Raw genomic sequence first — 16,528 nt, forward strand, 5'->3', positions numbered from 1 at the left:
TGGGGGGTTGGCTGTGGGCGTGTCTTGCTGGGGGGTTGGCTGTGGGCGTGTCTTGCTGGGGGGTTGGCTGTGGGCGTGTCTTGCTGGGGGGTTGGCTGTGGGCGTGTCTTGCTGGGGGGTTGGCTGTGGGCGTGTCTTGCTGGGGGGTTGGCTGTGGGCGTGTCTTGCTGGGGGGTTGGCTGTGGGCGTGTCTTGCTGGGGGGTTGGCTGTGGGCGTGTCTTGCTGGGGTTGGCTGTGGGCGTGGCCTCCGCCCCTCCGCGCGCCTTCCACCGATGTCGCGCTCGGCGAAGCAGCTCAAGTCGCAGCTGCTCCGCGCCATAGACCATGAGGCGAACGTGAGTAGCCCTCAACAACAACCACAACAACAACCACAACAACAACAACAACACAACAACAACCACAACCACCACCACCACTCCACCTCATCGCCCGTGGAGCTGAGCTCGCCGCTGAACTACGAGTGGGGGGGTGGGTGGGTGGGGGGTGGGTGGGTGGTGGTGGTGGTGGGGGAAGGGGGGCGGGGCCTAGCTAATGCGGGGTTCTCATTGGTCGGCGCGAGCACACGTGACGCGCTCCCAACCGGGGTCAAGTCCCACGTGATGCGGCTCGCCACCAACCTCACCCTCAACCCCTCCCCTCAACCCCTCCCCTCACACCCCCAATCCCCCCCCAACCCCTCCCCTCAACCCCCTCACCCCCCCCAACCCCTCCCCTCAACCCCCCCAACCCCTCCCCTCACACCCCAACCGCTCCCCTCAACCCCCCCAACCGTCCCAACCCCTCCCCCCAACCCCTCCCCTCAACCCCCCCAATCCCCCCCAACCCCTCCCCTCAACCCTCCCCTCACCCCCAACCCCTCCCCTCACCCCCCAACCGTCCACTCAAACCCCCCCAGCCCCTCCCCTCACCCCCCAACCCCTCCCCTCAAACCCCCCAACCGTCCCCTCAACCCCCCAGCCCCTCCCCTCAACCCCTCCCCTCAACCCCCCCCAACCCCTCCCCTCAAACCCCCCAACCGTCCCCCCCCCCCATACTTCCTTAAGAAGGGGGAGGGCTTCCGGTTGACCCCCCCATCCCTCCCCATGCTTCCCTATGGAGGGGGGAGGGGTTCCGGTTTCTCCCCCCCCTTCACCGCCCCTCCCTCCTCCCCCAGTTGAGGCCTAGCTCAGGCTTCAGCCTGAACTAGGCCTCAGACTTTACACACATTCTAAATTAAACCCCCCCCCCCCAAAGTGTTAAACATTTCGTTGCTTCTTTGTGTTAACGATTAAAGGCGCGTGTCTGATGTGTGCTGAGAAGGGGGAGAATTAAATAAAAGATAAGGAGATTCATTTAACAAAAAAATAAAATCGCCGCTTTTGAACGCCGTTTCGTTAAGGGTCAATTCAATTCGCTGCTTTTCTTATTAAATTGTAAATAAAATTGTTGATTGAACGAAAAAAACAGTTCTTAATTGTTAAAATGTTTCGTTAAGAGAATAATGTTCATCTCTCCCCCCCCGGTTACTAACACACACACAGACACAGACGATATGTGTCGTGTCTATCTGTGTGTGTCTATCTGTGTGTGTCTATATGTGTGTGTCTATATGTGTGTCACTATGTGTGTGTCTAGCTGTGTGTCTAATCTGTGTGTGTCTATCTGTGTGTCTATATGTGTGTGTGTATCTATCGGTGTGTGTCTATCTGTGTGTATCTATCTGTGTGTGTCTATCTGTGTGTCTGTGTGTCTATCTGTGTGTCTATCTGTGTGTGTCTGTCTAATCTGTGTGTGTCTATCTGTGTGTGTGTCTAATCTGTGTGTGTCTGTGTATCGGTGTGTGTCTATCTGTGTGTCTAATCTGTGTGTGTCTATCTGTGTGTGTCTATATGTGTGTCACTATGTGTGTGTCTATATGTGTGTGTGTCTATATGTGTGTCACTATGTGTGTGTCTATATGTGTGTGTGTCTATATGTGTGTCACTATGTGTGTGTCTATATGTGTGTCACTATGTGTGTGTTTATATGTGTGTGTCTATATGTGTGTCACTATGTGTGTGTCTATATGTGTGTCACTATGTGTGTGTCTATATGTGTGTGTGTCTATATGTGTGTCACTATGTGTGTGTCTATGTGTGTGTGTCTATATGTGTGTCAGTATGTGTGTGTCTATATGTGTGTGTCTATATGTGTGTCACTATGTGTGTGTCTATATGTGTGTCTAATCTGTGTGTGTCTGTCTGTGTGTGTCTGTGTATCTATCGGTGTGTGTCTATCTGTGTGTCTATCTGTGTATGTCTATCTGTGTGTCTGTGTATCTATCGGTGTGTGTCTATCTGTGTGTCTAATCTGTGTGTGTCTGTGTATCTATCTGTGTGTCTATCTGTGTGTCTAATCTGTGTGTGTCTGTGTATCTATCTGTGTGTGTCTATCTGTGTGTGTCTGTGTATCTATCGGTGTGTCTATCTGTGTGTCTAATCTGTGTGTGTCTGTGTATCTATCTGTGTGTCTAATCTGTGTGTGTCTGTGTATCTATCGGTGTGTGTCTATCTGTGTGTCTAATCTGTGTGTGTCTGTGTATCTATTGGTGTGTGTTTATCTGTGTGTCTAATCTGTGTGTGTCTGTGTGTCTATCTGTGTGTGTCTAATCTGTGTGTCTAATCTGTGTGTGTCTGTGTATCTATCGGTGTGTGTCTATCTGTGTGTCACTATGTGTGTGTCTATCTGTGTGTCTAATCTGTGTGTGTCTGTGTATCTATCGGTGTGTGTCTATCTGTGTGTATCTATCTGTGTGTGTGTCTATCTGTGTGTCTGTGTGTGTCTATCTGTGTGTCACTATGTGTGTGTCTATCTGTGTGTGTCTATCTGTGTGTCACTATGTGTGTGTCTATCTGTGTGTGTCTATCTGTGTGTCACTATGTGTGTGTCTATCTGTGTGTGTCTATCTGTGTGTGTCTATCTGTGTGTCACTATGTGTGTGTCTGTGTGTGTGTGTCTATCTGTGTGTCACTATGTGTGTGTGTCTGTGTGTCTATCTGTGTGTGTCACTATGTGTGTGTCTATCTGTGTGTCACTATGTGTGTGTCTGTGTGTCTATATGTGTGTGACTGTGTGTGTGTCTATCTGTGTGTGTGTCACTGTGTGTGTCTGTGTGTCTATATGTGTGTGTCACTGTGTGTGTCTATCTGTGTGTCTGTGTGTCTATCTGTGTGTGTCTATCTGTGTGTGTGTCTATCTGAGTCACTATGTGTGTGTGTGTCTATCTGTGTCACTATGTGTGTGTCTGTGTGTGTCTATGTGTGTGTGTCTATCTGTGTGTCACTATGTGTGTGTCACTATGTGAGTGTCTCTTTATGTCTGTCTGTGTGTCTCTCTGTGTGTCTAATCTGTTGTGTTGTGTCTATCTGTGTGTGTGTCTATCTGTGTGTCTATATGTGCGTGTATATTTGTGTTGTGTTGTGTCCATCTGTGTGTGTCTATCTGTGTGTGTGTCTGTGTGTCTATCTGTGTGTGTGTGTGTCTGTGTGTCTATTTGTGTGTGTGTGTCTATCTGTGTCTGTGTGTGTCTATCTGTGTCTATATGTGTGTGTCTATCTGTGTGTCTATCTGTGTCTGTGTGTCTATCTGTGTGTGTCACTATGTGTGTGTCTGTGTGTGTAATCTGTGTGTGTCTATCTGTGTGTGTCTGTGTGTCACTATGTGTGTGTCTGTGTGTCTATCTGTGTGTGTCTGTGTGTCACTATGTGTGTGTCTGTGTGTAATCTGTGTGTCACTATGTGTGTGTCTATCTGTGTGTGTCTATCTGTGTGTCACTATGTGTGTGTCTATCTGTGTGTCTATATGTGTGTATCTGTGTGCCTATATGTATGTGTCTATCTGTGTGTCTAATTTGTGTGTGTCTATCTGTGTGCCTATATGTGTGTGTCTATCTGTGTGTGTAATCTGTGTGTCACTATGTGTGTGTATATCTGTGTGTGTCTATCTGTGTGTGTGTCTATCTCTGTGTATTTGTGTGTCTATCTGTGTGTGTGTCTATCTGTGTGTCACTATGTGTGTGTGTCTGTGTGTGTCTATCTGCGTGTGTCTGTGTGTCTATCTGTGTGTGTGTATATCTGTGTGTCACTGTGTGTGTGTCTGTGTGTGTCTATCTGTGTGTATCTATCTGTGTGTGTGTCTATCTGTGTGTCACTATGTGTGTGTGTCTGTTTGTGTCTATCTCTGTGTATCTGTGCGTCTATCTGTGTGTGTGTCTATCTGTGTGTCACTATGTGTGTGTGTCTGTGTGTCACTATGTGTGTGTCTGTGTGTCTATCTGTGTGTCACTATGTGTGTGTCACTATGTGTGTGTCTATCTGTGTGTCACTATGTGTGTGTCTATCTGTGTGTCTATATGTGTGTATCTGTGTGCCTATATGTGTGTGTCTATCTGTGTGTGTAATCTGTGTGTCACTATGTGTGTGTCTATCTGTGTGTGTCTATCTGTGTGTGTCTATCTCTGTGTATTTGTGTGTCTATCTGTGTGTGTGTGTCTATCTGTGTGTCACTATGTGTGTGTGTCTGTGTGTGTCTATGCGTGTATCTGTGTGTCTATCTGTGTGTGTGTCTATCTGTGTGTCACTATGTGTGTGTGTCTGTGTGTGTCTATCTGTGTGTGTGTCTATCTGTGTGTCACTATGTGTGTGTGTGTCTGTGTGTGTCTATCTCTGTGTATCTGTGTGTCTATCTGCGTGTGTGTCTATCTGTGTGTCACTATGTGTGTGTGTCTGTGTGTCACTATGTGTGTGTGTCTGTGTGTGTCTATCTGTGTGTGTCTGTGTGTCTATCTGTGTGTGTGTCTATCTGTGTGTCACTATGTGTGTGTGTCTGTGTGTGTCTATCTGTGTGTGTCTGTGTGTCTAATCTGTGTGTGTGTCTGTGTATCTATTGGTGTGTGTCACTGTGTGTGTCTGTGTGTGTGTCTATCTGTTGTTGTGTCTATCTGTGTGTCTAATCTGTGTGTCTATATGTGTGTCTGTGTGTCTAATCTGTGTATATCTGTTGTTGTGTCTATCTCTGTGTGTAATCTGTGTCACTATGTGTGTGTCTATCTGTGTGTGTCTATGTGTGTGTGTCTATCTGTGTGTCACTATGTGTGTGTCTATCTGTGTGTGTCTATCTGTGTGTGTGTCTATCTGTGTGTGTCTATCTGTGTCACTATGTGTGTGTCTGTGTGTGTGTGTCTATCTGTTGTTGTGTCTATCTGTGTGTCGAATCTTTGTGTCTTTGTGTCTATCTGTGTGTCTATCTGCGTCTAATCTGTGTTGTGTCTATCTGTGTGTCTGTGTGTCTAATCTGTGTGTGCCTATCTGTGTGTGTCTATCTGTGTGTCTATCTGTGTATCTGTGTGTCTAATCTGTGTGTGTGTCTAATCTGTGTGTCACTATGTGTGTGTCACTATTTGTGTGTCTATCTGTGTGTGTGTGTCTATCTCTGTGTATCTGTGTGTCTATCTGTGTGTCACTATGTGTGTGTGTCTGTGTGTTTTTATCTGTGTCACTATGTGTGTGTCTATCTGTGTGTGTCTATCTGTGTGTCTATTTGTGTGTGTCTATCTGTGTGCCTATATGTGTGTGTCTATCTGTGTGTGTAATCTGTGTGTCACTATGTGTGTGTCTATCTGTGTGTGTCTATCTGTGTGTGTGTCTATCTCTGTGTATCTGTGTGTCTATCTGTGTGTGTGTGTCTATCTGTGTGTCACTATGTGTGTGTGTCTGTGTGTGTCTATCTGCGTGTATCTGTGTGTCTATCTGTGTGTGTGTCTTTCTGTGTGTCACTATGTGTGTGTGTCTGTGTGTGTCTATCTGTGTGTGTCTGTGTGTCTAATCTGTGTGTGTGTCTATCTGTGTCTCACTATGTGTGTGTGTCTGTGTGTGTCTATCTGTGTGTGTCTGTGTGTCTATCTGTGTGTGTCTGTGTATCTATTGGTGTGTGTCACTGTGTGTGTCTGTGTGTGTGTGTCTATCTGTTGTTGTGTCTATCTGTGTGTCTAATCTGTGTGGCTATGTGTGTCTGTGTGTCTAATCTGTGTCTATCTTTGTGTCTATGTGTCTATCTGTGTGTCTATCTGCGTCTAATCTGTGTTGTGTTGTGTCTATCTGTGTGTGTCACTGTGTGTGTCACTGTGTGTGTGTGTGTCTATCTGTTGTTGTGTCTATCTGTGTGTCTATCTGTGTGTCTGTGTGTATCTATCTGTGTGTGTCTGTGTGTCTAATCTGTGTGTCTAATCTGTGTGTCACTATGTGTGTGTCTATCTGTGTGTCTAATCTGTGCGTCACTATGTGTGTGTCTGTGTGTCTATCTGTGTGTCTGTGTGTATCTATCTGTGTGTGTCTGTGTGTCTATCTCTGTGTGTGTGTCTAATCTGTGTGTCACTATGTGTGTGTGTGTCTGTGTGTCTATCTGTGTGTGTCTATCTGTGTATGTGTGTCTAATCTGTGTGTCACTATGTGTGTGTCTGTGTGTCTATCTGTGTGTGTCTATCTGTGTATGTGTGTGTCTATCTGTGTGTCTAATCTGTGTGTCACTATGTGTGTGTGTCTGTGTGTGTCTATCTGTGTGTTTATCTCTGTGTGTGTCACTATGTGTGTCACTATGTGTGTGTCTAATCTGTCTGTGTGTCTAATCTGTGTGTGTCTGTGTGTCTATCGGTGTGTGTCTGTGTGTGTGTGTCTATATGTGTGTCTGTATGTCTAATCTGTGTGTGTCCATCTGTGTGTCTATATGTGTGTCTGTGTGTCTAATCTGTGTGTGTGTCACTGTGTGTGTCTATCTGTGTATGTGTGTGTCTATCTGTGTGTCACTATGTGTGTCACTATGTGTGTCACTATGTGTGTGTCTGTGTGTCTATGTGTGTGTGTGTGTGTCTATGTGTGTCTGTGTGTCTGTGTGTGTCACTGTGTGTGTCTATCTGTGTGTCACTATGTGTGTGTCTGTGTGTCTATCTGTGTGTGTCACTGTGTGTGTCACTATGTGTGTGTCTGTGTGTGTCTGTGTCTCTCTGTGTGTCTAATCTCTGTGTGTCTATCTGTGTGTGCCTATATATGTGTGTCTGTCTGTGTGTCTGTGTGTGTCACTATGTGTATGTCTATCTGTTGGTCTGTGTGTCTATCTGTGTGTCTCTGTGTGTGTCTATCTGTGTATGTGTGTGTCTATCTGTGTGTCTGTGTGTGTCACTATGTGTGTGTCTGTGTGTCTATATGTGTGTGTCACTGTGTGTGTCTCTCTGTGTCTGTGTGTCTATCTGTGTGTGTGTGTGTCTGTGTGTCTATGTGTGTGTGTATATTTGTGTGTCTGTGTGTCTATCTGTGTCTGTGTGTCTATCTGTGTGTCTCTCTGTGTGTCTATCTGTGTGTCTCTCTGTGTGTCTATCTGTGTGTCTCTCTGTGTGTCTATCTGTGTATGTCTGTCTGTGTGTCTATCTGTGTGTGTCTGTGTTGTGTCTATCTGTGTGTCTATCTGTGTGTCTGTCTGTGTGTCTATCTGTGTAGTGTTGTGTCTGTGTTTGTCTGTGTAAGGACACACACAGACACACACAGACACACACACACTGTGTCTGTGTGTGTGGGTGTCTGTGTATGGACACAGACACAGACACACACGCACAGACACACACACAGACACACACAGACACAGACACACACAGACACACACAGACACAGTCTTATTGTGATGTGTGATGATGATCTAAAGCAGTACCTGGGCCTCCCCTAGGTCGACTCAGCCTCAAATGAGTTAACTGGTGGTGCTTGCAGTGGTGGTGTAGTGGTGGTGGTGGTGTAGTGGTGATGGTGGTGTAGTGGTGATGGTGGTGGTGTAGTGGTGTAGTGGTGGTGGTGGTGGTGTAGTGGTGGTGGTGGTGGTGTAGTGGTGGTGGTGGTGTAGTGGTGGTGGTGGTGTAGTGGTGGTGTAGTGGTGGTGGTGGTGTAGTGGTGGTGTAGTGGTGGTGGTGGTGTAGTGGTGGTGGTGGTGTAGTGGTGGTGGTGGTGTAGTGATGGTGGTGTAGTGGTGGTGGTGGTGTAGTGGTGGTGGTGGTGTAGTGGTGGTGGTGGTGTAGTGGTGGTGGTGGTGGTGTAGTGATGGTGGTGTAGTGGTGGTGGTGGTGTAGTGGTGGTGGTGGTGGTAGTAGTGGTGGTGGTGATGGTGGTGGTGGTGGTGTAGTGGTGGTGGTGTAGTGGTGGTGGTGGTGTAGTGGTGGTGGTGGTGGTGTAGTGATGGTGGTGTAGTGGTGGTGGTGGTGTAGTGGTGGTGGTGGTGGTGTAGTGGTGGTGGTGGTGGTGTAGTGGTGGTGTAGTGGTGGTGGTGTAGTGGTGATGGTGGTGGTGTGGTGGTGGTGGTGTAGTGGTGTAGCCGTGTGTAGTAAACATCGCCACTGGGGAGACAAAGGCGGTCGGGCGTGGTGCTGGCCACCCACCCCCTCGTGTGCTGTGCCGGTCTTTACAGGTGCTGATCGCTAACAGCACTTGCCCCAACAGTCTGTTAAGGCTATATGGGGGATCTTTGTGTCACTGTGTGTGTACACTGTGTGTGTGACAGTGTGTGTGTGTCACTGTATGTGTGTGTCACTGTGTGTGTACACTGTGTGTGTGTGTGTGTCACTGTATGTGTGTGTCACTGTGTGTGTGTGTCACTGTGTCTGTGTGTGTGTCTGTGTGTGTCTGTGTGTCACTGTGTGTGTGTCTGTGTGTGTGTGTGTCTGTGTGTGTGTGTGTCTGTGTGTGTCTGTGTGTGTCACTGTGTCTGTGTGTGTGTCTGTGTGTGTCTGTGTGTCACTGTGTGTGTGTCTGTGTGTGTGTGTCACTGTGTGTGTGTTTGTGTGTGTGTCACTGTGTGTGTGTGTAACTGTGTGTGTCACTGTGTGTGTGTGTGTGTCACTGTGTGTGTGTGTCTGTGTGTGTGTGTGTGTCTGTGTGTGTCACTGTGTCTGTGTGTGTCTGTGTGTCACTGTGTGTGTGTCTGTGTGTGTGTGTGTCACTGTGTGTGTGTCTGTGTGTGTCACTCTGTGTGTGTGTGTAACTGTGTGTGTGTGTGTGACTGTGTCTCTGTGTGTGTGTCACTGTGTGTGTGTGTCTGTGTGTGTAACTGTGTGTAACTATGTGTAACTGTGTGTGCGTCTGTCTGTGTGTGTGTGTCACTGTGTGTCTGTGTGTCTGTGTGTGTCACTGTGTGTGTGTGTCACTGTGTGTGTGTGTCACTGTGTGTGTGTCACTGTGTGTGTCACTGTGTGTGTGTGTCACTGTGTGTGTGTGTCACTGTGTGTGTCACTGTGTGTGTGTGTCACTGTGTGTGTGTCACTGTGTGTGTGTCACTGTGTGTGTGTCACTGTGTGTGTCACTGTGTGTGTGTCGCTGTGTGTGTCACTGTGTGTGTGTCACTGTGTGTGTCACTGTGTGTGTCACTGTGTGTCTATCTGTGTGTCTATCTGTGTGTGTCACTGTGTGTGTGTCGCTGTGTGTGTCACTGTGTGTGTGTCACTGTGTGTGTGTGTCACTGTGTGTGTGTCACTGTGTGTGTGTCACTGTGTGTGTCACTGTGTGTGTCACTGTGTGTGTGTCACTGTGTGTGTGTGTCACTGTGTGTGTCACTGTGTGTGTGTGTCACTGTGTGTGTGTGTCACTGTGTGTGTCACTGTGTGTGTCACTGTGTGTGTGTGTCACTGTGTGTGTCACTGTGTGTGTCACTGTGTGTGTGTGTCACTGTGTGTGTGTGTGTGTCACTGTGTGTGTCTATCTGTGTGTGTCACTGTGTGTGTCACTGTGTGTGTCTATCTGTGTGTGTCACTGTGTGTGTCACTGTGTGTGTCACTGTGTGTGTCACTGTGTGTGTGTGTCACTGTGTGTGTGTCACTGTGTGTGTCACTGTGTGTGTCACTGTGTGTGTGTCACTGTGTGTGTGTCACTGTGTGTGTGTCACTGTGTGTGTGTCACTGTGTGTGTGTCACTGTGTGTGTCACTGTGTGTGTGTCACTGTGTGTGTCACTGTGTGTGTAACTGTGTGTGTGTGTGTGTCACTGTGTGTGTCACTGTGTGTGTCACTGTGTGTGTCACTGTGTGTGTGTGTCACTGTGTGTGTGTCACTGTGTGTGTCACTGTGTGTGTCACTGTGTGTGTGTGTCACTGTGTGTGTGTGTCACTGTGTGTGTGTCACTGTGTGTGTCACTGTGTGTGTCACTGTGTGGTGTCACTGTGTGTGTGTCACTGTGTGTCACTGTGTGTGTCACTGTGTGTGTCACTGTGTGTGTGTCACTGTGTGTGTGTCACTGTGTGTGTCACTGTGTGTGTGTCACTGTGTGTCACTGTGTGTCACTTTGTGTGTGTCACTGTGTGTGTGTCACTGTGTGTGTCACTGTGTGTGTCACTGTGTGTGTCACTGTGTGTGTGTCACTGTGTGTGTCACTGTGTGTGTCACTGTGTGTGTGTCACTGTGTGTGTGTCACTGTGTGTGTGTCACTGTGTGTGTCACTGTGTGTGTCACTGTGTGTGTGTCACTGTGTGTGTCACTGTGTGTGTGTCACTGTGTGTGTCACTGTGTGTGTCACTGTGTGTGTAACTGTGTGTGTGTGTGTCACTGTGTGTGTCACTGTGTGTGTCACTGTGTGTGTGTGTCACTGTGTGTGTGTCACTGTGTGTGTCACTGTGTGTGTCACTGTGTGTGTGTGTCACTGTGTGTGTGTGTCACTGTGTGTGTGTCACTGTGTGTGTCACTGTGTGTGTCACTGTGTGTGTGTCACTGTGTGTGTCACTGTGTGTGTCACTGTGTGTGTCACTGTGTGTGTGTCACTGTGTGTGTGTCACTGTGTGTGTCACTGTGTGTGTGTCACTGTGTGTCACTGTGTGTCACTTTGTGTGTGTCACTGTGTGTGTGTCACTGTGTGTGTCACTGTGTGTGTCACTGTGTGTGTGTCACTGTGTGTGTCACTGTGTGTGTCACTGTGTGTGTCACTGTGTGTGTGTCACTGTGTGTGTGTCACTGTGTGTGTCACTGTGTGTGTGTGTCACTGTGTGTGTCACTGTGTGTGTGTCACTGTGTGTGTCACTGTGTGTGTGTGTGTCACTGTGTGTGTCACTGTGTGTGTGTCACTGTGTGTCACTGTGTGTGTCACTGTGTGTGTGTCACTGTGTGTGTGTCACTGTGTGTGTCACTGTGTGTGTGTCACTGTGTGTGTGTCACTGTGTGTGTGTGTCACTGTGTGTGTGTCACTGTGTGTGTGTCACTGTGTGTGTCACTGTGTGTGTCACTGTGTGTGTGTGTGTCACTGTGTGTGTGTGTCACTGTGTGTGTCTATCTGTGTGTCTATCTGTGTGTCTATCTGTGTGTGTGTCTATCTGTGTGTGTGTAGATTGTTGACATGCGCTCTGTGCGTGAAGTCATCTCGTGCTTGGAACGTGGACCAATCACGAAAGAAGCCTTGGAGGTGGCAGATTCACACTCACCACCACCCACCACCCACCCACCCACCACCACCCCACCACCACTCACCACTCACTCACACCCACACACCACCCACTCACCCACCACCACCACCACCACCACCACTCACCCCCACCACCTCACCACACCACTCACCACTCACTCACCACTCACTCACCACTCACTCACCACTCACTCACCACTCACTCACCACCCCACCTCCACACTCACTCACCACTCACTCACCACTCACTCACCACTCACCACCACTCACTCACCACTCACTCACCACTCACTCACCACTCACTCACCACTCACTCACTCACCACTCACTCACCACTCACTCACCACTCACCCACTCACTCACTCACCACTCACTCACTCACCACTCACTCACCACTCACTCACTCACCACTCACTCACTCACCACTCACTCACTCACCACTCACTCACTCACCACTCACTCACCACTCACTCACTCACCACTCACTCACTCACCACTCACTCACTCACCACTCACTCACCACTCACTCACCACTCACTCACCACTCACTCACCACTCACTCACTCACCACTCACTCACTCACCACTCACTCACCACTCACTCACCACTCACTCACCACTCACTCACTCACTCACCACTCACTCACCACTCACTCACCACTCACTCACCACTCACTCACCACTCACTCACCACTCACTCACTCACTCACTCACCACTCACTCACCACTCACTCACCACTCACTCACTCACCACTCACTCACCACTCACTCACCACTCACTCACTCACCACTCACTCACTCCACTCACTCACCACTCACTCACTCACCACTCACTCACTCACTCACTCACTCACTCACCACTCACTCACTCACCACTCACTCACCACTCACTCCACTCACCACTCACTCACTCACCACTCACTCCCTCACCACTCACTCACCACTCACTCACCACTCACTCACCACTCACTCACCACTCACTCACTCACTCACTCACTCACCACTCACTCACCACTCACTCACTCACTCACCACTCACTCACCACTCACTTCACCACTCACTCACACTCACTCACCACTCACTCACCACTCCTACTCACTCACCACTCACTCACCACTCACCACTCACTCAACATCACTCACTCACCACTCACTCAGCCACTCACTCACTCACTCACCACTCACTCACCACTCACTCACCACTCACTCACCACTCACTCACTCACTCACCACTCACTCACCACTCACTCACCACTCACTCACCACTCACTCACCACTCACTCACTCACTCACCACTCACTCACCACTCACTCACCACTCACTCACCACTCACTCACCACTCACCACTCACTCACCACTCACTCACCACTCACTCACCACTCACTCACTCACTCACCACTCACTCACCACTCACTCACCACTCACTCACCACTCACTCACTCACTCACCACTCACTCACCACTCACTCACCACTCACTCACCACTCACTCACTCACTCACCACTCACTCACCACTCACTCACCACTCACTCACCACTCACCACTCACTCACTCACCACTCACTCACCACTCACTCACTCACCACTCACTCACCACTCACTCCACCACTCACTCACCACTCACTCACCACTCACCACTCACTCACTCACCACTCACTCACCACTCACTCACTCACCACTCACTCACCACTCACTCCACTCACTCACCATCACTCACTCACTCACTCACTCACTCACCACTCACTCACTCACCACTCACTCACCACTCACTCACCACCCACTCACCACTCACTCACTCACCACTCACTCACCCACTCACTCACCACTCACTCACCACTCACTCACTCACTCACCACTCACTCACTCACCACTCACTCACCCACTCACTACCACCCACTCACCACTCACTCACTCACTCACCACTCACCCTCACCCACTCACTCACCACTCACTCACCACTCACTCACTCACTCACCACTCACTCACTCACCACTCACTCACCACTACACCTCACTTCACTCACTCACCACTCACTCACCACTCACTCACCACTCACTCACTCACTCACCACTCACTCACTCACCACTCTCACCACTCACTCACACACTCACCACTCACTCACTCACTCACCACTCACTCACTCACTCACCACTCACTCACCACCACTCACCCACTCACCACTCACTCACCACTCACTCACCACTCACTCACCACTCACTCACCACTCACTCACCACTCACTCACTCACTCACTCACCACTCACTCACCCCACTCACTCACCACTCACTCACCACTCACTCACCACTCACCCACCACTCCCACTCACTCACTCACCACCCACTCACCACTCACCACTCACCACTCACCACCACTCACTCACCACTCACCCACTCACTCATCACCACCCACCACTCACCACTCACTCACCACTCACCACTCACCACTCACTCACCACCACTCACTCCACCACTCACTCACCACTCACCCACCACTCACTCAACCACTCACCCACTCACTTCACCACTCACTCACCCACTCACTCACCACTCACTCACCACTCACTCACCACCCACTCACCACTCATCACTCACCACTCACTCACCCACTCACCACCACTCACTCACCACTCACTCACTCACTCACCACTCACTCACTCACCACTCACTCACCACTCACTCACCACTCACTCACTCACTCACCACTCACTCACTCACCACTCACTCACCACTCACTCACCACTCACTCACTCACTCACCACTCACTCACCACTCACCACCACTCCTCACTCACTCACCACCACTCACTCACCACTCACTCCCACTCACCTCACTCACCACTCACCACTCACCACTCACTCACCACCACTCACTCACACCCACTCACCACTCACTCACCACCACTCACCACTCACTCACCTCACTCACCACTCACACACCACTCACCCACCACTCACTCACCACCACTCACCCACTCACTCACCACTCACTCACCACTCACTCACCACTCACTCACCACTCACTCACCACTCACTCACCACTCACTCACCACACCACTCACCACTCACTCACCACTCACTCACTCACCACTCACTCACCACTCACTCACTCACTCACCACTCACTCACCACTCACTCACCACTCACTCACCACTCATCACCACTCACTCACTCACCACCACTCACCACTCACTCACCACTCACTCACCACTCACTCACCACTCACTCACCACTCACTCACCACTCACTCACCACTCACTCACCCACCCACTCACTCACCCACTCACCCACCCACTCACTCACCCACTCACCCACCCACCCACCACTCACCCACTCACCCACCCACTCACTCACTCACCCACTCACTCACCCACTCACTCACCCACTCACCCACCCACCCACTCACCCACCCACTCACTCACTCATCCACCCACTCACCCACTCACTCACTCACCCACTCACTCACCCACTCACTCACCCACTCACTCATCCACCCACTCACCCCACTCACTCACTCACTCACCCACTCACCCACCTACTCACTCACTCACCCACTCACTCACTCACCCACCCCCCCACCCACCCACTCACTCACCCACCCACTCACTCACTCACCCACCCCCCCACCCACCCACCCACCCACTCACTCACCCACTCACCCACCCACTCACTCACCCACCCACTCACTCACTTACCCACCCACCCACTCACCCACCCACCAACCCACCCACCAACCCACTCACCAACCCACCCACCAACCCACTCACCCACCCACCAACCCACCCACCACACTCAAAATCCTCAATAAATAACAAACGCCCGATTCACAATCCTCAATTCATTAACCTCGATCACATCTCTCCCTCGACCCCTCCCCCACCCCCACCCCCACCCCCCACCCACTCACTCACTCACCCACTCACCCACCCACTCACCCACCCACCCACTCACTCACTCACCCACTCACCCACCCACTCACCCACCCACCCACCCATTCACCCACCCACTCACCACCCACCCACCCACCAACCCACCCACCACACTCAAAATCCTCAATAAATAACAAACGCCCGATTCACAATCCTCAATTCATTAACCTCGATCACATCTCTCCCTCGGCCCCTCCCCCCTCCCCCCCTCCCCCACCCCCTCCCCCACCCCCTCCCCCTCACCCCCACCCCCCTCCCCCTCCCTCACCCCCACCCACCACCCCCAGGAGACGCGTCTGGGCAAGTTCATCAACGACGTTCGTAAGAGGACCTCCGACGATGAGCTGGCCCGGAGAGCCAAGCGGCTGCTGAGGGGTTGGCAGCGGCTCATCACCACACCCCCCTGCTCGGCCACCGGTGAGCACTTGGACTGCTCCGCCGTGGCCCCACCCTAGCGGCGCTCCGGACCGGTCCACTCTCTCTCTCTCTGTGGGGGTGTGTGGGTGTGTGTGTGGGTGGTGTCTACAGGGGTCGGCGGTGGACTAGTCCATTTAACACCCACCCACCCACCCATCTATACACAGTGGACTAGTCCATTTAACACCCACCCACCCATCTGTACACAGTGGACTAGTCCATTTAACACCCACCCACCCACCTATACACAGTGGACTAGTTCGCTACACACGGTGTGGACTAGTCCATTTAACACCCCCCACCCACCATCTGTACACAGTGGACTAGTCCATTTAACACCCACCCACCCATCTGTACACAGTGGACTAGTCCATTTAAAAACCCCCCCAACCACCCACCCATCTGTACACAGTGGACTAGTCCATTTAAACACCCAACCACCCATCTGTACACAGTGGACTAGTCCACTCTCTCTGTGTGTGTGGGTGTGGGTGTGTGGGTATGTGGGTGTGTGGGTATGTGGGTGTGTGGGTGGTGTGTGTGGGTGGGTGTGTGGGTGGGTGTGTGGGTGGTGTCTATAGGGGTCGGCGGTGGACCGCCACCCACCCATCTGTACACAGTGGACTAGTCCATTTAACACCCACCCACCCATCTGTACACAGTGGACTAGTCCATTTAAACACCCACCCACCCATCTGTACACAGTGGACTAGTCCATTTAAACACCCACCCACACATCTGTACACAGTGGACTAGTCCATT

At 50.6% G+C, this 16,528-nt stretch overlaps 1 protein-coding gene across 1 annotated transcript; it reads left to right on the forward strand.

The window, feature by feature from the left end:
* The first annotated feature begins 229 nt into the window (after positions 1 to 229).
* MED26 (mediator complex subunit 26) lies at positions 230 to 15,864 on the forward strand. The gene is made up of 3 exons (XM_076059261.1): positions 230 to 336; positions 11,355 to 11,429; positions 15,637 to 15,864. The coding sequence occupies exons 1-3, from the start codon at positions 274 to 276 to the stop codon at positions 15,802 to 15,804; spliced, it is 306 nt and encodes a 101-aa protein (XP_075915376.1). The 5' UTR covers positions 230 to 273; the 3' UTR covers positions 15,805 to 15,864.
* The last annotated feature ends 664 nt before the right edge of the window (positions 15,865 to 16,528 follow it).

Source organism: Petromyzon marinus (genome assembly GCF_048934315.1).
Source record: "Petromyzon marinus isolate PM22_M1 ecotype Great Lakes invasive population chromosome 85 unlocalized genomic scaffold, UKy_Petmar_22M1.pri1.0 chr85_unloc.2, whole genome shotgun sequence".
Taxonomy (NCBI): Eukaryota; Metazoa; Chordata; class Hyperoartia; order Petromyzontiformes; family Petromyzontidae; genus Petromyzon; species Petromyzon marinus.